The 23,456-nt window shown below is 42.7% G+C and overlaps 7 protein-coding genes across 7 annotated transcripts; 3 read left to right on the forward strand and 4 right to left on the reverse strand.

Annotated features, from left to right (window-relative positions):
* Positions 1–161: 161 nt before the first annotated feature.
* Positions 162–2,609, forward strand: BO86DRAFT_400980 (Zn(II)2Cys6 transcription factor; the record flags this gene model as incomplete). Its single annotated transcript, XM_025673743.1, has 6 exons — positions 162–200; positions 361–634; positions 687–905; positions 962–1,251; positions 1,304–1,974; positions 2,033–2,609. 6 exons carry the CDS (start codon positions 162–164, stop codon positions 2,607–2,609), a joined length of 2,070 nt encoding a protein of 689 aa, XP_025526324.1.
* An 813-nt stretch (positions 2,610–3,422) lies between these two features.
* Positions 3,423–5,048, reverse strand: BO86DRAFT_420141 (uncharacterized protein; the record flags this gene model as incomplete). Its single annotated transcript, XM_025675182.1, has 2 exons — positions 3,423–4,442; positions 4,527–5,048. The coding sequence occupies 2 exons, from the start codon at positions 5,046–5,048 to the stop codon at positions 3,423–3,425; spliced, it is 1,542 nt and encodes a 513-aa protein (XP_025526325.1).
* Positions 5,049–5,385: 337 nt separating this feature from the next.
* On the reverse strand, positions 5,386–6,435 carry BO86DRAFT_316376 (NAD(P)-binding protein; the record flags this gene model as incomplete). The annotated part of the gene is made up of 1 exon (XM_025668125.1): positions 5,386–6,435. The coding sequence occupies one exon, from the start codon at positions 6,433–6,435 to the stop codon at positions 5,386–5,388; it is 1,050 nt and encodes a 349-aa protein (XP_025526326.1).
* A 479-nt stretch (positions 6,436–6,914) lies between these two features.
* Positions 6,915–10,281, forward strand: BO86DRAFT_380558 (uncharacterized protein; the record flags this gene model as incomplete). Its single annotated transcript, XM_025670727.1, has 5 exons — positions 6,915–7,044; positions 7,184–7,258; positions 7,290–7,553; positions 7,635–9,276; positions 9,579–10,281. The coding sequence occupies 5 exons, from the start codon at positions 6,915–6,917 to the stop codon at positions 10,279–10,281; spliced, it is 2,814 nt and encodes a 937-aa protein (XP_025526327.1).
* A 484-nt stretch (positions 10,282–10,765) lies between these two features.
* On the forward strand, positions 10,766–11,969 carry BO86DRAFT_400985 (alpha/beta-hydrolase; the record flags this gene model as incomplete). Its single annotated transcript, XM_025673744.1, has 6 exons — positions 10,766–10,850; positions 10,910–11,054; positions 11,117–11,190; positions 11,283–11,464; positions 11,526–11,662; positions 11,738–11,969. 6 exons carry the CDS (start codon positions 10,766–10,768, stop codon positions 11,967–11,969), a joined length of 855 nt encoding a protein of 284 aa, XP_025526328.1.
* Positions 11,970–12,062: 93 nt separating this feature from the next.
* Positions 12,063–13,611, reverse strand: BO86DRAFT_390390 (FAD/NAD(P)-binding domain-containing protein). The gene is made up of 2 exons (XM_025672374.1): positions 13,107–13,611; positions 12,063–13,042 (listed from the first exon to the last, which is right to left on the reverse strand). Exons 1-2 carry the CDS (start codon positions 13,576–13,578, stop codon positions 12,288–12,290), a joined length of 1,227 nt encoding a protein of 408 aa, XP_025526329.1. The 5' UTR covers positions 13,579–13,611; the 3' UTR covers positions 12,063–12,287.
* A 588-nt stretch (positions 13,612–14,199) lies between these two features.
* On the reverse strand, positions 14,200–14,949 carry BO86DRAFT_390392 (uncharacterized protein; the record flags this gene model as incomplete). Its single annotated transcript, XM_025672375.1, has 1 exon — positions 14,200–14,949. A coding segment is annotated over exon 1 (394 nt), but the record flags the coding sequence as incomplete, so codon positions are not given.
* Positions 14,950–23,456: the final 8,507 nt, after the last annotated feature.

A 23,456-nucleotide genomic window follows, 5' to 3' on the forward strand; every position in this document is an offset into this window, starting at 1 on the left:
TCAGTCATTGAGAACTTGGGCTTCATGATGAATTCATTCATCAGACCCGGGGATCACGTGATGGCCCGGGGCTTTGTCCTCTCCTCGGCTTGGCGCTCGGCCTGGTGGACTTATAAATGTCCGAGTGCATTCATTCACTTGCCCTCGTAGTCTCCCCCCAAATGTACCACTACAACCCCTCAACTCGAATGAAGCTGTCGGTAAGCCTCGAATCCCCTCGTTGAGTCCCTATTCATAACCAAACGACTGCTAACATTCTGGATGTACTGTACTGTAGTGCACGAGATGCAGAACTAGGAAGGTTTGCGCTTCTTCCTTCCCCTTTGCAGACTATCCATAAGGCTTGCTGATGGGGCCTAGCTGCGATGCGACAAAGAAGATCCCGAATGTAAAAGATGCTTAGATAGCGGCCTCGCATGCTCATATCCGCAGAGGAGAAAGCCTCGGACTACTCGAAGCTCCGAGCTCCACCACCTGGGCCATCGGCTGGAGGCACTGGAGGAGCGCATGGGAGGCACAGAGACACCCCATCCAAGGACTACACCACCAACACCTCCCCCAACCCAGACCAACCGGCACACTGAAGCAGAGTCGAGGGATATTCCTACCGAATCATCTGAGACCCGCAGTAGCAGTATGAAACAACCCAGCTTTCCCATTTAAGACATGCATGCTAACGAAGGCAGCATGGATCTATCGCATGGTCAGCGGAGCCAAGGACAACATTGAACACCTCACCAGCGAAGCTTCGTCGTCCTGGACGCGGTCCACTGTCGACAACGCGATCACCCGGCTGGACACGGCTCTGGTCAATTTGGCTGCCCCAAGCCCTAGACCCGATCACAATGTCCGCGACGAACCGATAAACCGCTTGCCAGTCAGCGACATCAAGCGATTCATAGATGGTAAAGTTGATTTCCAACATGGCTCCTATCATTTCCCAGACTGACCAAAGCGATAGTATTCCTCGAAGTCATTCTTCCCAACCTAAGCATATTCGACTCGTTTGCAACCCTCGTTGATTCCGAATTCTTGCGAGCCATTCCCCATGTCATCGGATCACCGTATGCCATGATTGAGCCAGTCATGCAGGTTATCTACTTTAATGCGATATATTTTGGGCAAACTGCTGGCACAGGTGCAGAACAAAGAGCAGCAGCGAAAACCTACTATCGATGCCTCCAAGTTGTTCCGAAGTGGCTGGCCTCGGCCCAAGGCTCGCACCTGGATCTCATTGCTGCTTCCCTAACGGTGAGTGAAATTTGTGCAAATGTTCCTAAGTCACAATTGACACGCGGGTTAGGCATGGATGGGAATCAACAACTTCGACTACCATTTGTCATGGCAGTTCCACCGCGAGGCTTGTCGCTTCGGGGACCTACTAGGCATCCACGATGTAGATTCACTCCCGACGGGCACTGCGCAAGAGGAAACCGAAAAGGATGTCAAGCGCCGAATGCACTGGTATCTGGTCGAAATGGACCTTCTCTTTAGAACCTGGTACGACAAGCCCACGGCTCTGGGGTGTCCCATCGGCCAGGTCCGACTGCCAGCGGAGATATCACCGCAAACCAAGCAGCCCAAGCCCCACAACTGCATCCTGTTCCTGGTCTGGTCCCGAACCCTCTTCATCATGGCCAACTTCTTTAATCAAGTCGAGTCTAGTACGGCCAGTGACCATCTCGGGAGCACGGCCGATACATGCTGCATGGAGCTAGAAGAGCTGGTCAGTGACTGGGACCTCTTATCACTAGCCAGATCGCCCAACCTGGGCCGGGTGAAATCTTGGCTCTTTCTCGAGACGGTCATCGCCTTGCATCTTTTCATCATCTTCATAAACCGGAAAGTGTCAAGCGCCGAGCAGATTGTGCATCCACAAGCAGTTCGGTCCGCTAGACTTATCATCAGCATTATCCTCGAGAAGTCGGAATCCCCAATCTCGCCCTGGGGGAAACAGGACGACTTTCAGACACAGTCAGTTTGCATCCCTGGCCTTTCTTCTGAATGGACATTCACCGCTAACCCAACGAAGCTTTCTGACATTCTATCCCTTCGGGGCCTTCTTCACCCTGTATTATCACATCCTGTCTTCTACTCAACCTGATGAGTACGAAAATGACCTCCGCACGCTCGAGAGGGTTGTAAACATGATGGCCGCGGCAGCCGTCATCCGCCCCGACTTCGCCCCAATCGCCGACGCCGTGAGTGCCCTGAACGATGTCTGCCGGGCATTTCACTCGGGACAAAAGAAGCCCGCTTTTACCATCAGCTACGCAGACATGCCGCCGGACAATCCATTACTTCTGTTGCCCAACGAACAAGAGGCCGGTTCGTCGACTGCTGCAGACTTGCCGCCGCTTGAGGCTCTCCAGAACCTCGCCTCCATCATGCCGCTTCAGACAGAGGAGGCACTGGACGATGCGTTTGGGATTCCATTTCAGCTTCAACCTCAAGTTGCACCCAGCACGCAGTCTGGGCTGGTCACGGAGACGGAGACAGTGCAGACCATGGCACAACCCTTGGACTTCGTGCGGGCAGTCGAGAATGAGTTGACCTGGCGCAACTGGCACGAGAGCTGGTGGAATTCACAAGCACCCGGACCTAGCTGACACGGCTTCGTAATTAAGACTAGTTACTGTTCGCCGATTGCTACAGCTATGATTAACTTTTGGAGAAATTACATTGAGCTATGGCCACGGTCGAAAGCTGCAGTGATTGAAAGTAGGGGATCAAGGACTATCGATCAGGCTTTTGCACCTCGCATTCCTCCGCCCCATCCTTGATCGCGATATCCCACCGGCACATGTGGGAGGTGTGTCATGGCCGTGCGAATCATTCAGTGCAGCAATCCGTTGTTGCAGCTGAAGAAGCCATAAGGATCCCACTCTTCTTTCGGCGCCAACAAGCGCGACAATTTCTCGGATCCATACATAAGGTCCTATCCCTCTATTTCGTGGGCATAGGCGACGTAGATGTACATATGAGGATCGTCAAAACCGCTGGTCGCGTTGAAGTCTTCAGGGCTGCAAGGGCAAAGTCGTCGACAGCGTGAGGTTGAAGGAGCAGACCCGAAGCGAATCAATATCAGCCATCGGTTTGCGGATTACATAGGTGCGGAAGAGGGGGAGGCGAAGGTAGAGGTGAAGAGAGTCACTTACGGCAATGAATATGCCGCAGGTGCCGCGGGTGCCTCGTGCACCACCTCATACTCCTATTTCCCCCTACTCTTACTGTTGATTCACCGGGCCAAGCCACATGTCCTCCCAAGGAGCGTATCAGCTTACAAGCCATAACGTCAACTGCAGCTGGAATATTTGAATGTTAAGAGGTCGTTGAACCCTGCCCCTACCATCTGCATGGTGAGTTGCATGGTGGAATATTACCATTCACCATTCAGTACGTCGTCAGGGTTGTAAATCATCCTACTGGTTCGCCAGCGCTTCCTCCGGAAAGTATTCCCTCCGGATCTCCAGAAAGAAGTCCCATGATTGGGCTGAGCAGGACGTGTCTTCCAAGCGACGGGCAATTTCGTCGATGAGGCTCTCCACCCGCCCCGCGAGAAACCATTCGCCGCGAGTGGGGCGCAGCAAAGTCGCGTAGTATGCCAAAAGCAGGAGCGCGCCGGGGCGATCCTGCTTGAGTAGCTCCAGGTAGGCGGGAGCCATGCGCATCGGCCACGCGTTGAGCGCATCCCAGACGGTGGCGGCAGGGCCTCGGCGGCGGAGAAAAGCCTCGGCGGCGGCAAGCTGGGCAGCGGCGTCCCGGTAGGCCTCGTGCTCGCCAGCCAACCCATGGATCGGCGTTTCAGCGAACACCCTGGGGAGCAGGGCTCCCAGCAGCGGGCCTTCGGCGGCTTCGACGGAGGGACCGCCGACGCCGAGGTCATCCTCCCAGAGGGCGGCAAAGGGCGCGAGGGGCCCCGCTGTAAGCTCGTCCCAGAACGGGCAGAGCATGGAGCAGCCGTTGCGCAGGATGTTGATCCAGTGCAGATGTTGGTCGGGGTCATCGCTCAGGAACAGTCGCGGGTCCTCGGTGTCGGAGTTGAGGGAGCAGATGACAAGGAAAAACGCAAAGGCCAGGACTGCCTCGCAGTTGTCGCGATCGATGAGTAAGATAGCCTGACGAAAAGCGGGAATGGCTTGGGCCTGGTGCCGGAGGGATTGCAAGACATAATGGGTGCGATTAGCCGGGTGAATGGAGGCCAGGTGCAAGGCTGCACACGCCATGACCCCCTGCCTCAAGAAGTCAAACCGGGCGGTCAGCCCCAGAACAACCTCTCCAAATGCTTGGTCGGTTTCTGGGTGGCAGGAGAGGGTTTTGTAGGTTGAATCCCGATAATGGTCGAGCAGACCTTGGTCAGTTATGATCAACGACGAATGCCGGTCCAACGGTAGGTGCCCGTTTTCCGGGTATGTTGTGCTTGTCTTTGGGGTAGTACAGGGCTATAGGCGAAGAAAGTCATGGTCAGCTTCGGCAGACAAGGATGCAAGGGGGAAGATTAAGGGTGAAAGCGTTGAGAAACCGACCGTATTGAATCGACCATCCTTGCTAAATTCGGCAGCGCTATCCGGCGTACAAGCTGGGGAGGCCCTTAGCAAGGACGGATTGGTAAAGTATCGCAGGGCATTGCCGCGGAAAAAAGTCTGTAGTGGGACCGGAGTCGAGAGTGGACTCTCATCGGAGGTGGAAATCTGGTGGGTGCATCGCCAGTGTTGCTTCATGCGTTTGCTGCTGGCGCAAAGATAGCCACAGTGCTCGAAACGGCACGCAAGTCCTTCTTGTATGGGTAGGAAGGGAACCGGAAACTGGCTTTCATCGGGCAAGACGACATCATGTGGCTGGGCCAACTCCAACTCCGAAGCTAAGGCGACAAAGGTCCGCCGCGTTACACGGTGAAGATGATGGATTTCCTTGAGATGACGCGCAATTGCCCCGGGCTGAATGGCGTAGCGGCATCTTAGACAGACCAGTGCCTTGTATGTGGACAAATAACTCAATAGTTGAGAAGGGGAGGTCAGCTCCTCCGGGGACGTGAGTTCTTCCTCCATCACGGGGTCGATGGAGATGGATGGGAATAGAGCCGCAGTTGGGAAATGGCAGCTAAGGATGGGGGTCGAGGGTTGAGGGAGTTGATTGAGACTCATCGGAAAGAGGCGACAGCAGAGGGTCAGTAGAGGTGAACGAACTAATCTGACAGGGATGGGGGTTAGTCAGCCCCCCGACTCGTTCTCCCAATAAGTCAGCTAACTACTACATGGAGTACTCCGTCCATCATCACTTGATTTACTGCAACCCTAACGTCGAGCGACTGCTAGATAAACAGGCAAAAAAAGGATAAGACGAAAAGAGGAAAACAACACCACCAACCAACAACAGATAATAGGATCAAATCTGCGACACTAGCTCATTCACGTCCACAATTTGCTTCAACTCCGAAATCGTCTCATTCCAGACCTGGTCCTGAGTGAATCGCCCCGCGTCACTATCCCCGTAGCCTGCAAAAGGAGCCAGCTTGTTGTCGCTCAGGTACCGGCCATTGGAGGGCTCTCCGGCCAACACCGCAGAATGAACCAGAGTTCGAGCCCCCATCGACACCGATCGACCGATCACCCTCTTCATCCCGCCCAAAACCTTGCCAAATGCTCCTTCCGCCGTGCGATGCAGTTCTGAGCCATAGCAAAAGCCGGGGTTCACCAGGTTGAGAATGGCCCCCGTGGAGCGTTTGCCGGGGGATCGATGCTGGAACAGCTCTCGGAAGAACAGCTGGTAGAGCAGCTTCGAGGTATAGTAGCGATCGCCCATATTAAAGTGCTTGGGGTCATCCAGAACCTGGATCAGAGGACGTCGCTGACTCCGTGCGATCTGGGCCTCCTGGAAATTGGCCCAGGCGGCGGTTTCGCTGCCCACAATGGAAAGGACCGGACGCGGGCGATTCAGATGCTGGGCGGCCTGGATATCGAGGACCGGAAGCAGAAGCAAGGTCAGCAGCGCAGTACTGAGCCAGTTGACCTGAATACTCGTCTCGTGGGAGGTGGCCTGGTTCATTGTGAAGTGGAAGTTGGCCACGCCCGCGTTCAGAAGGGCAAAGTCAATGTGAAGCCCGGACTGTTTGAGGCGCTCGACAAAGGAGCGCACACTGGCATAGCTGCCGAGATCCAATTCCCACACCTCGACCACGGGAGCTTTGGCAGAAGCGGGCAGTGATGCGAGAAGAGATTTCCGGGCCGCTTCGCCCTTGGAACTGCTGCGGACAGCTAGGATCAGATGAGATAACCCCAGGCCCAGCAATTGAGCCGAAGCTTGATAGCCCAGTCCCGTGTTGGAGCCCGTGACAATGCCGGCTTTACCGCGAAGGGAGGTAGAAGACGGGGCCTTGGAGGGGCAGATTAAGAATTGGCGATACAGAAAGCCAGGATAAGTATTGTAGAACGCCATTGTCATCAGCCCAAGGACCGAATCTTGAGAGGAGGGATTGGTATGTTCAGGACGTGAATGGTACTGAGACAAAGGAACAGCAGGTAAATGTGTGCGGTTCACCCATTATATATCTATTCTAGTCACCCAGCTCACTCCAAATAAAAACGTCAGTTTCTGGTCTTCTGATGACAAGTCTGGGGGTGGGAAACGAGCTTATTTGCGCATGGATGGGTTCTGGATAACGAGTACTACCATGTACTGACTGATCGGACTGTACCAGGCCATCTCCTCTGGGCTCAGCTGCATCAGTGCCAGGTGCCTGGAGTTCCGAACCGACGGTGCCGTTCCCGGCGATGATTGGCTGGCTCGGACTTAAGCAGTTCCCCAATGGAACCAGTTTGGAACCGAAGGTGCCGTTCTTCCACCTGCGCCTGCGCTGGCCGGGTGTCAACTAGTGTGACGGCTCTACATTCAGGTCAGTTGCAGTCTAATTAACAATGCTAGGATCTGTAACTGAGGGGAGTATTCAGGGCTGGGTCCAGCACAACCTGGAACAATCCATCATGATCACTGGGCATGAACGGAACAACCACCTGAAATGGCAGGCGGTGGAGCACCTGTTTCCGGGTAAATACTCATCCGCCCACTCTGGGGACTCACGTGACCTAACTTATTACCCTCACTTGCTACTGAGTCCTCCGTAACCACCCCCCCCCCCCCCCCTTCAAGTGGTTGGCTGCATCGTCCACCATTTTTTACCTCGCAGTTGAAGTCCAGTCCCACGACTTCCTCACGTATGGATTACTTACCGCTGGAGCTGAAGCAGCTGATTGTGAAAGAGGTGAGCGTGATTGATAATATATCACAGGAAGCCCTACGAGCCCTAGCCCAGGTGAACCGCCAATGGAACCGGGTGGCTGGTTCCCACATCTATCGACATCTCACCATTCACCTGGAATCTTCAATCCTCGAGCCTCTTCAGCGCGTGCTCCAACTGCTGGATCTCAGTCACATTCTGCCGCATATCCAGCGGTTGACCCTCGTCTGCCAAGAAAGTCACCGGTCCATCTATTGTCATCCCCAACAGGATGACCGGGAATACTTCCCCGAGATGGATCAGAGTGATTCGTATCAGGGTCAGCCAACCTAACCCCTTACCTTTTGGCCAACTCCGAGCCATGGGATTACGCTGACGACTATACTTTCCCCACCCTCAGTCCCATTGAAGAGGGACAGTCCCGCCGAACTGGGGCGATATCTGGATCAAACCCCCGCGGAGGACATCATCCCGCCCCGTAATCTGGGCGGATACAAAGGCGACTGGACCCCCGTCGTCCGCCTCGTGGAGCAATTGCACGGTCTTCAGCAGCTTGATCTCCTGATGTTCCGACACTATCCGCTGAAGCTGCTGGATACGCTGGCGGTGACTCATCCCCACTGTCGACTGTCGATCGTCGCCCAGAACCGGCGGGATGCTGGCGGAATCCTGGCGACACGATGGATCCACTCTCCGGTGCTGCATACCATCCAGATCGTCCATCCGGAGGATCATTGTGTTCCGTTCGTGGAGCACCCTGATCGTGCCCTGCGCGATATTCTCCGACAGGTCCCGTATATCAAGCGCTTGTCATTGCAGCTCCGTCCCGGTCGCGGGTCTGCTTCTCGCACGTATCATGACTACCACCGGTGGCTCCGGTCCCAGCCTGCGGAGAGCGGGATGCATCCAGCCTCGCGAGCATGCCTCGAGGTGCTCGCATTGCCGTTGAGCACGACGATGACACGCGAGGGGTTGGAGGCCTGGTCTGGGGTGGTCAATTGGCAGTCCCTCACGGCGTGGGCTCCCGGGACGATCGAGGACAGTACTGTATTAAGCACAATCGCAATCCAGCAACCCTTCCAAGCCCTCCAGCGGCTGACCCTCTTTCTCCGGCCCCCGGAGGGTGTCGACTATTGGGCGAATTGGACCCACGCGGCCCAAAGAATGTTCGACGCGCTCCCTCCGCTGGTCTACCTGTGCTTACTGGGGCCATACGAGCAGACCCTCCTCCTGACGGTGCTCGACCGGCATGGTCCCACCCTCACCGAGCTACAGCTGGACCGTGACCAGCCCCAATATCAGTCAGGGCTGACCTTCAGCCGACTAGCACGGAACGGACCCATTGCCCCGATCTTCACGGCGGAAGTCATTGCTGGCGCGGCCACCCGCTGTCCCGTGCTGCGCACACTGCGGATCTGCGTGCAACGGCACCGCGGGCATCCGCTTGAGGTGGCCGCATACGACGCGCTGGGCCAGTTCTCGGCGTTGCAGACTCTGGATCTGATTCTCATCTGCCTCCCCGCGGTTGTCATGGCCGATCGACCAGCCTCCGCACTGACGCCCTTCCCGCCGCGAGCGTTGACTGCCTTGGAGCAAGAGCTACTTGACGGCCATTGTCCCAAGTGGATCGTTCGCGACCAAGCGATTAATGCCGCTATCGATGAGTTGCTGGCCACCGCCATCTTCAAGCGCATTCAGGGGGGTCAGGCGACTGCGGGCAGGGGGCGCCTAAAGTTGCTCCGCCTTCACCCGCGCGTGGGGCGGTTGGCGCATTACCATGACGATAGATCAGTCGGAGGTCTCAGACCATTGGTGCTGGGGAGAAGTCATGATCTCTACAAGGAGATGGCAGGGGCGTGGCAAGTGCAGTGCAATAATTCCTCGGGGGTGGGGATGGTGCGGGCGGAAAATCAGTATCGACCAACCCCGTGCCCTAGGACGATGCGCAGTGCAGAGCTAGAGATTTTCGAGTCAATCTGGCCGTCGAATGATGGGCAAACCAACAGGATCTGGCCACTCGCTTGGCAAAGTTGGCCCTTACAGTGAGATATGTTTTCTGATACCAGATCAGCTGGGGATGCAGTGACCACCCTGGCCAGATAGTCATGGCTCTTGCTCCGCGTGAACGAGTCTTTTTCTGGATATGCCAACTATCCACGCTAAGCCTGCGCCCCGATGCAACCTATCTTAAAATAGCAGCTCGAAAACTGTGGAATGACATGAGATAACAGCTGGACGGGGGCTGTGCACCCACTAGCCAGCTCACGGACCCTTCGCTTAGCCGTCTCCCTAGGTTGCTTAACCATCCACTAGGTGTCAGTGCATAACACTACTTCACTACAAGTTCCCCCTCCCAAGCCACTCCACACATCATCGATGCCCCGGGTCGCCCCCTGAAATTAGCCCGTGGTGCATTATTTTCTCGGAGGTCAATCATGCACTTCCATCTCCTTGCCCTCCTCGGCGCCACAAACCCCCTGATTGCGCTCGCCGATACAACCCACCTGGCTACCTCCGTGCTTAGAACAGTGACCACCACCGAAGTCGTAACGGGCATCGAGATTGTGGTTGGGGCCACTAAAACTGTTCCAGGCGAAACTATCAGCACCCCTTCCCTTGAGTCGGCGACGAGCACCGTCAACCCCATGAACCTCACCGGAAGGCTGTCGGTTCTAGAGACTGCTGTGCCGACGAGCTGGTGGGAGAGAATGAGGACCGACCCAGCATTCTTCTCATCCGAAATCATCGCGGAGAGATCAGGTGTTATGCCGGCCTGGTACTCCAACCTGCCAACTGCTGCAAGGGCTATCCTTTCCAGTGAGGAAGCGAGGTACGCCTCCCTGCTTTCCTCCGAAAGCGCCATGGCCACTGGGTGGTTTCCGAATTCCCGCGCAGACTCGTCCTCTGCCTCATCCGCGACTTCGGCTGTCAGCCCTACTCGATTGAAGGCTTCCAGCTCTACCGGGGGCGCAGCTACTGCTACTGGCATGTGGGCGATGGGTGTTGCCGGTGTTTGGGGGCCTCTTGGTCTTGGGTTGGCTCTGTAAAAGTCTTGATGGATGAATACCTAGTACTTTGCTTCGAACCTTGGTAGCCACGGCCCGCATCATAACCTTCTTTGATCGCCTGGTCAATATGATGTCAATCTCCTCGGGGCTGGCCTTCCTGGGCTATTTTTTTCCAGCCAGCGACTGAGCCAATCGATTCCGCTCCTCGGGTACATATCGCCTTTTCACATTACAGTTCTCCGTTCTCCGTTCTCCGTTCTCCTTTTCGGGTTACGATGCTTTCTGGTGCGGGAAATGAGTTCGGGACAAGTCAATTGGGAACAACAGTGGGCTACTTCATTATTACCGGTTTCGTTTTATGCCCGGATGCACCGGATCTCCACGACTCCTGCACGGAAGGAAGCTGGCAGTTGGCACGTATATTAATTCCATCTGTAGCAGCTTTCTCACTGCGATGGCCTTGAGCTAAAAGAAGTCCACCGAGGATTCCCAAGTCTTATTGCTTCCTTTGCACACCATCCACATGGCTCTCTACTTGGCCATTTATACCTTGATTGCCTGCTTGGGCGCAGGAGCCCTAGTGAACGCGCAGCAGCCGACGCAAAAAGGTCGGCCCTCCGCAAGCATCCCCCCAGCGGGTGCCCCAGGTCGCTGACCCTCTCACCAGGTATTTCGCAGGAGTTGTTTGATCGATTCAGCTTCTTCGCCGAATATGCGGCCGGCTGCCACGACGGTGTCGACTGCGGCGCGGGCAACTGCCTGAATGTGACCAGTGCCAACACCACCACAATTGCAGAGTTCAACTCCACCAGGTGGGTGGGACTCGTTCCGAGACCGGGTCAAGAGGAATCCGAAGCTAACAGCCTGCCAACAGTCTCTACAACCAGGGAGTATCGGGCTTCGTGTTGCTAGACCACACCCACGAGCTGATCGTGCTGCAATTCGTGGGTACGAACGCCTGCCCTAAGGTGGATGTTGACGCCGATTTTGCCCTGGTCGACGTGACAACATTTGGGACGGCTTCCTGCCCCGGGTGTCAGATCCACCAGGAATTCTGGAGGACCTGGTCCAACACCAAAAAAACGTGACGTTGGCGCCGGTGACGAAGGCGATGGCCCAGTACCGCAACTACAAGATCGTGTTTGTCGGTCACAGCCTGGGGGCCGCGCTGGCCACTGTGGCAGCGGCCGAGTTCCGCACATACGGTCATAATGTCACCTTGGTAGGTGAACTTCGGCGGTGGCCAGAGCAGAGACAGAGAGCTGATAGCAGACCCCCCACAGTACAGCTACGCATCCCCATCGGTGGGGAACTACGAGCTATCTGAGCTGATCAGCACTCAGGCTCAAGGAGAGACCTACCGACTGGCCCATTGCAATGATATCATTCCCCGGATCCTGTGCAACGGGGCCGGGCCACCGTTCTTTCCGGACTATAGCCAGCTGTCTCCCGAGTACTGAATTCCCACTCCATCCAACTTCACACCCAATGCAAGTTCCATTCAGGAGTTTCAGGGCATCAACAACACTGGGGGCAACCTGCAGTATCACCTCTTGGACGCACCAGAGCCAACCGCGCATCTCTGGTATATCCAGAACATGACCATTTGTCCCGGCCCCAAATTCAATATCTCCGCATGCTGTAACGATACACGGGCGACACGAGCCCTCTGCAAGCTGCTCGATCTTCTGAAACTGAACAGGCCCGAGCTAACTCTTGGACTATGAGCTAACCTTGCCGACGGAAGTCGATCGGACTGTTCTAGTTCTCCATGAGGCGACCATATTATGTGACTGAGGTATAGGCTGCGACGTAGTTATACTTTGAATCTCATTGTAGAAATTGGATTTCATGATTATTATTCTGGGAGTCGTGGGTGGAAAATCAGTCTACAGCGATAAAGAGATTATTAGCACGGCAGGTTAGGATCTATCCATTGCCTCCTGTGAGAAGATCTTCCTGAATTCTGGAGTGAAGGGCACAAGACTTTCCGAACAAACCGAACCTAAAAGCGGACCCCAGGCCCGCCAAGTCACGCCTGCAATTTATGCCTTCCCCTGTGCCCTCATCGTCTCCGACAGATTCCGGCTGGCCCAGTCCGCGATGGCCATATTGGTGATCATGGGATTCACGCCGCTCGCGCTGGGGAAGATCGATGCATCCATGATATAGAGCCCCTGCGTGCCCCAGACCTGGCATTCCGGACCCACCACTCCCTTACTCGCCGTGCTCGCCATGCGACAGGTTCCCATCTGGTGGGCACTGGCATAGCCCGCCTTCTCGATATCCAGTGGTGATTGCTGGCGGAACTGCGTGATCCATTTCTGCAGCTCCGGATTGTTGATGCCCTCCTCGTCTGGGTCCTTCTTCTCCTGTTCCGATCGGCAGAACGGGGGCATATCGGCGTACGAGACGTGGAATTCCTTGGCGCCCGCGACATAAGCGATCTTCGCACTGGCGATCATGGCCTCCACGGCACTCCTCCGGTCAAATGCGGAGGGAGTGTAGGCCACGCGGATGCGACCGTCGACGGGGTCGGGGTAGACGCGGCCGGAATCACGATCCCGGGTAACAGCAATGTAACTGGTCATGGCGCTCAATTTGGCACAGAACAGTTTGTAGTCGAGGCCACTCCGCCAGGGAAAGATGGGCAGGAACAGCGGCGGCATGGTGACCGTGGTTTCGATCTTGGCCCCGTGGCCCCGGCCATCAAGATTCTCAAACTCTTTGACGACTGCCGTCAGGGCCGAGCCCTCCCAGGGTCGGATGTCCTCGTCAAACACGGCCGCACCAAAGAGGACTACCGATGAGGAGCATGAGTCGTTAGGTCGTGGTGGCCTGACAGGACGGATGAAGTGGCTTACCTGGATGGATATGAAGATTCCGGCCGATGTGCCAATTTTGCAACCCACTCCGGAGAAGCAGCAGAGGGCTGTTCAGTGTACCGCAAGAGATGATCACTTTCTGGGCCTTTATGACTACCTTTCTTGTGATCCCCTCCCCCTTCTGGCCCCGGGACAGATACGCCTCGCGGGAGGTCCAGGTCCCCTCCACCCCGGTGGCGATTCGCTCTCTGCCTCGCGTTGTGAAAGTAACTTTATCTGCCTTGAAGCCTTCGACAAAGACTGCTCCAGCCTTGGCTGCATCCGCCAGCCAGGTCTCCGTGGGACCCTTCTTGGCTGCGGCGGAGCATCCCATGGTACAATACCCACAGTAGTGGTCCTCGCCGCCAGTGTTCTGCGGCACCACCTCGGCCGCATAGCCGAGTTTGCGTGCCCCCTCCAAGAGATCGCGGTTCTGACGATTGTGCTGAATGTGCGTTGCGCTGACGCCCATGCGAGCCGCAACGCGATCCAGCGAATTTTGAAAGGCAGCGGAGGTGAATAAGGGTAAGCCCCCATCGTCGGCCCACTCCTGGCGCACGAAGGCCTGCGTCTGCAGCGCCGCTGACCAGTTAACGGTGCCTCCGCCACCCCAGGTGGATCCCGCGAAGATGGCCACGGAGGCATCGTCCGTGAGAATCGACGCCCCACCCTCGAACAGACTCACGGGGGCGGTCCGACCATCCATGGGGAAGTATTGCGAGGGGTAGTGATACGACTTCTCCACCACCAGCACGCGGTGCCCGGCTTCGGCCAGGTTCTTCGCCGCCACCGCACCGCCGCAGCCACTGCCAATAATTACCACGTCCGTCTCTAGCACCTCTGGCTGCTCCTCCTCGTTCTCCTCGTCATGGTCGCTCGGAGGAAATTGCACGAATTCGTATTCCCAGCAACCCGGCGCAGACCTTCCATGCACGGGGATTCGGGGGAACCCCACAGCGGTAGATAGGGTCGGGCTCGCCACCATCCAGGTGGTCTTGAACATGGCGGATAGCGACCGGTAGATGAGGCGGATGGGGCTTAATCGCGACGAGGCCCATCCGGCGAAAACCTGCTCGCGCACTGCTAGGGATTGGTTCTGGATGGGAGTTGTCGACCCGGTCAGCAGAAGGGATCCGGCTCGGGTGCTGGCCAGCCCCGACTGATCGTTAGCTCATGTGCATGCATGCATCGATTCTCCATCCACCTACTTCAGAACATCGAGGATGAATCGCAGCCCGGTCTGACCTTCCTGATGGACGTAGTCGGCAATCAGACGCTGGAGGCCCTTGCGGAATGCCGGCAGAGACGAGGGACTCTCCTGCAGATAGGTCTGTGCTAGCTCGGCTGCTTCGGAGGTTGTTCGATTGATCGTGGCTGTGAGTCTGGAGGTAGCCGATTGTAGCTGGGTCTCGGTGACGGCGTGATACTTGGTCGATGAGACATCCGCATCATCGCCACGACCCCGGATCGACGGGATGACCGTGTCGGCGAGGGCCAGCATGGTCTCCCAATGGAGATCGGTCAGAACCTGCGTCGTCGGTACCGAGGGAAGATCGACCTCGAGGGGAGTGTACCCGGTCATCTTGGCAGGAGCCTCCTCCATGCTGGACGTTGTTGTTTAGATGAACAAAAAATGCGCCTCGGTCTAGAAATGCAGATAGCAATCATGCGATCTTCGCTGGGAACAACAGAAACAGAAACCACAAGAGGAAGAAATCCAAGTGGGGGGGAAGTGTGAGAGCTTTTTAAAAAAACGAGTGAGTGGCAGCCTGCTGGCTGCTTCGATATCAATGCATCTGAGTTGACGGCCCAGTCTAGATCTTGCTGGCGGCATAAGCGAGGTATGGCTGACAGCAGTGGGGTCGTGCTAACCTTAAACCAGACAGCACGAACTGCTGTGTTGTGCTGTGTTGTGCTGTGCTGGCGATTGTGGCTGGCTGATTTCCTCACCGTTAACTTCACCGATCCACTCGCCGTATTCAGCATCTGCTCGGCCCAACCGATTGGTTCCAACATGCGTATCGGGGAAAATTCGAACCGTTGAAGTATGCGGTGCTTGGACAGCTGGCAGGTGCATAACTGTCTTTCCGGCCGAAGCCGTTGGCTAGACCTTGACCACCTCCACGGCTTTTGGGAACATGATTTAAAATTTCCGACAAGAACAATGTAACCTACCTGCAATTGAAACAACAGGAAGTCCGTTGTTGCTTGCTTCAGAAGATATGATCTTGTGGTGGCGGAGGTTGAGACTTTTATTGTCAAATACCAATTGCTCCGCGCGAGGTACTGTATTATTTGGTATGGTCGGATGCTGGGTATTTATGGTATTCACCCGACACGAAGAACTAACTCCGTGATTGGTATGGCGGCTGCCCTGGCAATCAATAGTTCCAAGCCACAGTGGTGTCCACCTGAGTAACTTGGTCACTGTGGTGTTCAGCATAGTGTACACTAATTACCTTAGTCAGTATGTATATAACACCCAAGCACTGTTGGTTCTCAGCATTTCTATGTGGTAATCAAGCATAATCCTATACAGTCATGTGATCTGGCCCTACCCCAAATCCTTTTTTGCCTTTTGGGGCGGCTAGTAGGTACCTGTTGGTATGTGTGGCCTTATATTGCTGGGTCATATGATGTATAAATATAAAAATACTATATAGCTGTAGCTAGTGTTTTTTTAGTTAATAATGTAATCAATTTAATAAATTTTGTCAACAATATGGGCAGATTGGCCAGTTTGCGGCCTTAGGCCAGTTGGCAGACTTAGACTTTACATAGCAGAATAACAAGCCTAACTAAGGCTACCATCTGGCCTGAGGCCGCGAACTTGCGAGCCTGAGGCAGCAGCCTGGCATATTTGCAGTGGCAGGCTTGGCAGGCCTTGAGGTGGCGGGCGAGCAGGCCCTGAGGTGGCAGTCTGGCAGTGGCGGCGAACTGGCAAGCCTGAGGCAGCCAACTGGCCAAGTTGCCCACATTGTTGACAAATATAAATAATATCAGCTTTACAGTAGGCTTACCAGCCAGCTGGTTTATAATAAATAGTATATTTTCTTCCAAAAATATATACTATTTATACTTTACAGTTAAAATTATAGACTATTTATTTTTTATAAACAGTATTAGCTTTTATAGTAATTGTAGTAACCTGTATAGACACCTTACCAACCGCAAGCAGATTCTACTAAAAATACTTAAAATTAACAGTTATAAAACTATTTTTATAAAAACTGTACTTATACTGTTGGCTATAAAAATATATAGTATAACACCTATATATATATAAATATTAATTAGGTCTATACTACATAATATAATATATATAAATAGAACTATTCTGTATTCAATAGCTGTAATAATATTTATTATTATAGTTTAAAGTCTAATAATAACTATAATATTTATAAAGTATAGACATCTTAAACTAATACTAATAATAGTATATATTTTGTTAAACTTAAGTAAAAAACTGTTCTATACTTTATAATATACAGTAACTATTTTATAGTTTTTTTTTAATAATAAGTTTATATTTACTTTTTTTATACAATATTTACTGTTGTACCTATTATGTACTCTACATCTACCCCTAGTATATTAAATAAAATAATTATAAATATAAATAATATTATTTTAAATATTATTATTTTTTAGTTATTCAACAGCTGAATAAGTATATAGTCTAAACTATATTAACTTTTTTTAGAAAATTAAAACCAGTTATAATAAAGGTCAGCTTAAATATTATAAGGGCTAAAAGGTGAAATAGTGTGATGAATAAATAGCTTTTACAAAGCTAAGAATATTAATATATTATTTTAAAATATTATTACTGCCTTATCTAACTTATAAGGCAGCTGCTGCTTTTAAAAGCAGCTGCAGCCAGTTTACTTAGCTGTTATATAACTACTGCTTTAGATTATTTATATATATTTTTTTTGTAAATATCTATAAAAATTAAAAAAGCTGTTTAGATTTTTATAACTGTTTTTTTTATAGAAAAGTATTGCCTTTTATAGTAGTACTATTAAAATCTCTACTTTCTAAATATTTTTATAAAAAATTAAAATAGTAAAAAAATAGCTTATTATTTTATATTTTTATAAAAAAAATGTACTATACTGCTAATATTATTATTTTTATAAAACTTTTCTGCTGGTGTATAGTCTACTATTTATTAGCTAATTTTTTATAATAGCTTATAAATAGTTTTTTTTATAATTAAAAAAACTTTTTTTAGTAAATAATATTAATTCTTTTTTAATTTATCTATTCTAATTATTTAAAATACTTTGCAGTTAAGACTAGCAGAGCTAATCTTATAAAAATAAAATTTTTTTTTATATAAAAAGATTTTTTTTTTAGGCCTTTGGCCTTTTTTACTTCTATAACTTTTTTTTTTTTTTTTAGTAAGTTTTTTTATATAGTATTTCTTTTTTAGATGCTTTTATAAATTAATATTTAGCTAACTTTTTTTTTTATAATAGTATTTAAAATATTTTATTAGTTTTTTTTATAAAAGCTTAGTCTTATTTTTTTTTTCTATAAAAATTAACTAATTTTTTTTATAGTATACTATTTAAATTTTATATTTACAGATTTTATTAGTCTACTCTGCTTTATTTTTTTATATAAGTTATTTATAAAACAGGTTTAGATTTAGCTAACTATTTATAGTATATTTTATTATTTTTTTTATTATAAAAAAAGTATTTTTATTACTACTGCTGCTACTAGATCTGCTGCTGCTACTACTATAAATATATTTATTTTTATTATATTTATTATTACTATTATTTTAATTTTTATTTTAGTTTTTAATTTTATTATAAATTCTGCTGCTGCTGCTGCTGTTTTTCTTTCTCTATATACTATTACTTATATATAAAAAAATAGGATTTTTTAATTTATAATAATAAATATTATAGTAGTTTTTACAGCTTCTGTTTTTATATTTTTAAAAATTTTTTATTTTTTATAAATATATTTAAAACTAACTAAAATTAACCGGCTTTCTATAAATAGGTTAATAATAAAAAATAAAGTATTTTACTTTTTATTAAGTTATTTTTTATAGCCTAGTTTTTGGATTGCTTAAAAGCAATATCTGCTGTAGTATCTAGTTTTTTTTTTAAATAAATTTACAGTCTTTATTAGATTATAAATAGATTTAAATCTATAAATCTATTATATAGTTTATACTATATATTAAATAATTAAACTTTAAACAGTTGGCTGTTTAAATACAGCTTTATAAAAATATTTTTATAATTTAAACTAGCCGGCAGCTGCTGTTTAACTAGATATATAAATACTATTATAATTTTTTTAAAAAAATTTTTAATAACTATATTAGCAGAAAAATTAGCTAAAAATATAATAACTATTTATATATAAATAGTAAATACTACTTTTTTATAAAATACTAATATATTTTTATATATTTTAGCTTTTAGCTACTATAAGTAAATACTATAGTTTATATTAATTATATAAAATATATAGTTATATATAGTTTATAGTCTATACTTAATTTAGTTTTTTATTAATTATTTAATTAAATTTTTTATATCTCTGTAAAGTAAATTTTTTATAAATCTATAAATAATATAGATTTACAGCAGATTTTTAAGTTTTTTTTTAATTATAGTATTTTTTTACTTATCTAGAATTTTTTTTTATAGTATTATAAATTTAGTAATACTTTTAGATAATATTTATAGTTATCTAAACTTTTTTTTTTATAAAAAATACTTTTATAAGTTTATTTTTTTTTATATAGTATTTATAAAATAAAAATATATAAAAAATATTATAAATTTTAAAATCTATAAATAATTCTAGTCTATAGGCCTGTTTATATACTTTTTTAATTATATAAAATAGTTTATAATAATACTAGTCTAGTTTTTTCTTTAGTTTTTTTTATAGTAAATTTTTTATAAAAAGCTAAACTTTTTAGTCTATTATAAAAACAGTAGTTTTATAATTTTTATTATAAAAGTTCTTCTAGTATCTGTAAACCTGCTTAAAATTTACAGCTATTTTCTTTTTATTTTTCTAATTTTTTAAAAATATTACTTTTATTTTATTATAAAATTATTTAGTATTTATAAGTTAAGTACAATTATCTGTAGATATTATATAATTATTATAAAAAATAAAAAGTACTTAATTAATATTTATAAAAAATTATTATAAATAAATTCTAAAAATTAGAGTATTTTTAAATTAATTATTTTATTTAAAGTTAATATAGTTTTATAAATACTGTTTTAATATACTATTTATTTTTTTTATTTAACTATCTATTTGTAGATAGTAGGCTGTATTTAAGCCTTATTTAATTATAAAAATATAAATAAAGTTTAATTAAAAACTTTTTATAAAAACTAGTTTATAATTTATAATTACTTTTCTAAATATTTTATACAGCTAAAAGATTTTTTTAAAAAAGATTATTACAAGCCCTTTTTTAATAGTATTTTATAAATTAAAATAAAGTAAGCTATTTTACTAAACTGGTTTACTATAATTATAATATTTTTATAAATATTTTATAAGTTTTTATTTTTATAGGCGCTTACAGATAGATCTATAATAAAATTTATAATTATTTTTTTTAAAAGTTTTATAGTAAATAATAGTAGTTTTAACAGCTTTTGATATTTTTTATAGATTATTTATTTATCTCAATATATTTTATATATATAACAGTAGTTTTATACAAATTTAGCTATTTCCAGCTACTAAAGTTTTTATAAAATTAACTTTTAGATTTTTATTTTTGCAAAATATTTTATAATAAAATTATTATATAATTTTATAAGAATTTTTAGTCTTAGCTGGTAATTATCCAGAATATATAACTTTTTTATAAAATAAAATAGTTTTTAATTAATATTTAATTATAAATTTTTTTTTTCTACAGATACCTTTTTTTATAAAATAAGCTGTTTCTACAGTTTTTTTTTATTTTATTTAAAATACTTTTTTTATAAGATTGTTTTTTTACAGCAGTTAAAATAACTTTTATATAAAATTAGTAAAAAGATTTTTATAGTATATATTTTTTTTATAGTTATTTTTATTATTTTTATATAAAATTTTAGTTAATTTAAATCTGCTGTAGTATTTTTTGCTAACAGTACTTTAGCCCTTATAAAAATAACTATATTTTTTTTAAATTTAAAAAATTATTTAATTATTATAGTATTATTTTTTTAAGTTTTTTATAGTTCTTTTCTATACTTTTCTTTTATAATTAGATTATTAGAATAGGGTGTCTGCCGGGTTCCGCAAATCCGGTTTATATATAAAAAAAAATTTAAATACTATAAAATATTATATTTATTTAATCTGTTTTTATAATAATTTTTTATTAATTATAAAATATCTAAAGCTTTTATAGTTTATAACTATTTTTATTAAATACTTTATACTTTTAAACTAGTATTACTACTTTTTAAATAATTTTATAATTATAAAAAGCTTTTAATTATAAATACTATAGTTCTGCTGTATAGAAATTATTTTTTATAAATAAAATACTACTAATTTTTATTAGTTTTTTTAGTTTTTCTGTAATAGTATTTTACTAATTATAAAAATTATAATATCTGTTTTAATTTATAAAAATTCTTTTTAAAATATACTATAACTATATTTTTTATAAATATATTTTTTAGCTTTTAAAAGCTTTTATAGGCTTTTAGTATTAAAAAACTATATCTAATATTTTTTTTTATAAAATATTTTAGTAAAATTGGTAATTAGTACTGTAATTTATAAGTACTATTTAATAAAGTATTTATACTAATATATAAAGTCTATAAACTTTAATATATTTTTATATTCTGCAGCTTTGGCTAATTATAAATAGTTATAATATATTCTAGTTTTATATAAATATTTTTTCAGTTAATTAAAAATTTTAAAAAGTTAATTTTTATTATTATAAAATAGTATTTATTTAGTTTTTTATATAATTCTGTATTTTATAGTATTTTTAGTACCTTACAGATTTATATTTTATATAATTTTAGATTTTATAAATATACTATAATACTATTTAAATAAATAATTACAAAGTTATCTAAATATTTTATAAATAAAAAATTTATAAAACTGTAGAATTCTGCAGATATATTAGTTAATTTAAATAGTATAACTAGATACTTAAATAGTTTATATTTATTTAAAATATTATTTTTTATTTATATTTTTTTATAATTTTAATTTTATAGTAGATTTTATATAAGTCCAGCTGTATAAACTAAAAAGTTTTTATAAATTAATTAATATATTTATTAATCTTTAGTAGTAAATAGGTATTTTTTACTATTTATTTATTTAATTTATAATAGTTTATATATATTTAAAGACTTTTATTTTTTTATCTGTAAACAGAACTGGTATATCTACTAATAATTTAAAATACTAGATTTATTTTTTTATAAATATTTTTTATAAGTAGTTTTATAGGCTTTTTTTATAGATAATATTTTATATACTTATTTCGGCTTTAGTTAAAATTTTTTATAAAAATTAATTTTAAAATCTACTTCTAGTTTTTATATAGGTAAGTTTACAGCTTTTTTTTATAAATATTATTTTATATTTACAGTACTATACTAGTATCTGTTAATTAATAGTTATTTTATAAATTCTTTTATTATAATTCTTTTTATTATAATTTATAGTACTGTCGGCATACAGTATTTACAAAACTAAAATTTATATTTATTAAATTTTATAATAGACTTTTACTATTTTATTTAAAATATTTTTAAAACTATTTTATTTATTTCTAGTATTATAATTATAAGACCTGTTTAATTTTTATAGTATTTTTAAATATTTTTTAAATATACTATAAATATTATAGTTTTTTTTAACTATATATTTTTTTATCCAACTTTTTCTATAATTATTTTTATAAAATATTTTTTTATATAAAAAATCAGCTATTTTTTTAGTTTTAAACTAAAATAAATTATAATTTTAATTTAGTTTAAAATAGATACTGCAATTCTGCCTGCTAATTATTTTATAAATAGTTTAATTAACTAGTAATTTTTTATTTAATAATTTATTTATTTATAATTATAGTACATTTTTAATCTAGGGGCCTCTACAGGTGCTTGCAGTATTAAAAAAAATTATTTTAACTTTTAAATTTTTTTTAAAAACTATTAGTTTAAATTTTTAATTTTTAGATTCTATCTGTAAAGATAATAGGCCTGTAACTTTTTTTTTAAAATTTATTTATAAAATATTTTATTTTTTATTTATTTATATTATTAACTTAGTACTGGATGTAATCTTATAAGTAGTATAATAAAATCTTATTTAATTATAAAAAAAATCTGCTGTTTGCGGATTTTTTTTAAACTGTAAAAAAAAATATAAAAAATAAATACAGCTATATAATATTAATATTTTATATTTTATAATCTAATTTATTTTTTATTTTTTTTTATTTTTATAAATAAATAAACTCTAGTTTTTTTTATACAGCTTAAATATTAAGTATTTTTAACTAGACTTTCTATTATTTATTTATTGAATTTTTTAGCTGTATTTTAAAAAATTTATAAAAATCAGCTTATTTTTTTTATAGTAAAATTTAGCTGTTTTATTTTTTTTATAAATTATTTAAAGTATAATCTAAATAGGTTACTATAATATATATTTTTTAGTTTTTATTTTAATTATTAATCTTTACAGTTAACTTTTATTTAGTAATAAATATACAGTAGATAATAAAATTATAAATATTATATTATTTTTTATTTATAAATAGATTAATATATATACTAGTTTTTTTAATTTCTGCAGTACTGGAATTAGAATTTTTTAAATTTTTATATAAATATTTTTTATAGTACTAATTTTTAGCTGTTTCTACAGCTTAGCAATTTTTTAAAGAAATATAAATATTTATAAAAGTTTTAAATTAAAATTTATACTTTTTTTCATATAAGGAATTTATTTTCTACAGTTAATATATAGTTTTTTAGAATTAAATTAAAAAAGTAACTTTTAGTTTAGCTTTATATATTATATTTAGCTATTATTTACTGGACTATTTTACAGAGTATTAAGTAATAAAATTATAAAAATTAAAAAATAAAATAATATAATAAATAAATAGCTTTTATAAAGCTAAAAGTATTAATATATTATTTTAAAATATTATTATTATTTTATTTAACTTATAAAATAACTGCTGCTTTTAAAAACAGCTGTAGTTGGCTTACTTAACTATTATATAACTACTATTTTAAATTATTTATATATATTTTTTTACAGATATCTGTAAAGGTTAAAAGGGCTGTTTAGGCCCTT

The sequence above is a fragment of the Aspergillus japonicus genome (assembly GCF_003184785.1).
Source record: "Aspergillus japonicus CBS 114.51 unplaced genomic scaffold BO86scaffold_35, whole genome shotgun sequence".
In the NCBI taxonomy this organism is placed as follows: domain Eukaryota; kingdom Fungi; phylum Ascomycota; class Eurotiomycetes; order Eurotiales; family Aspergillaceae; genus Aspergillus; species Aspergillus japonicus.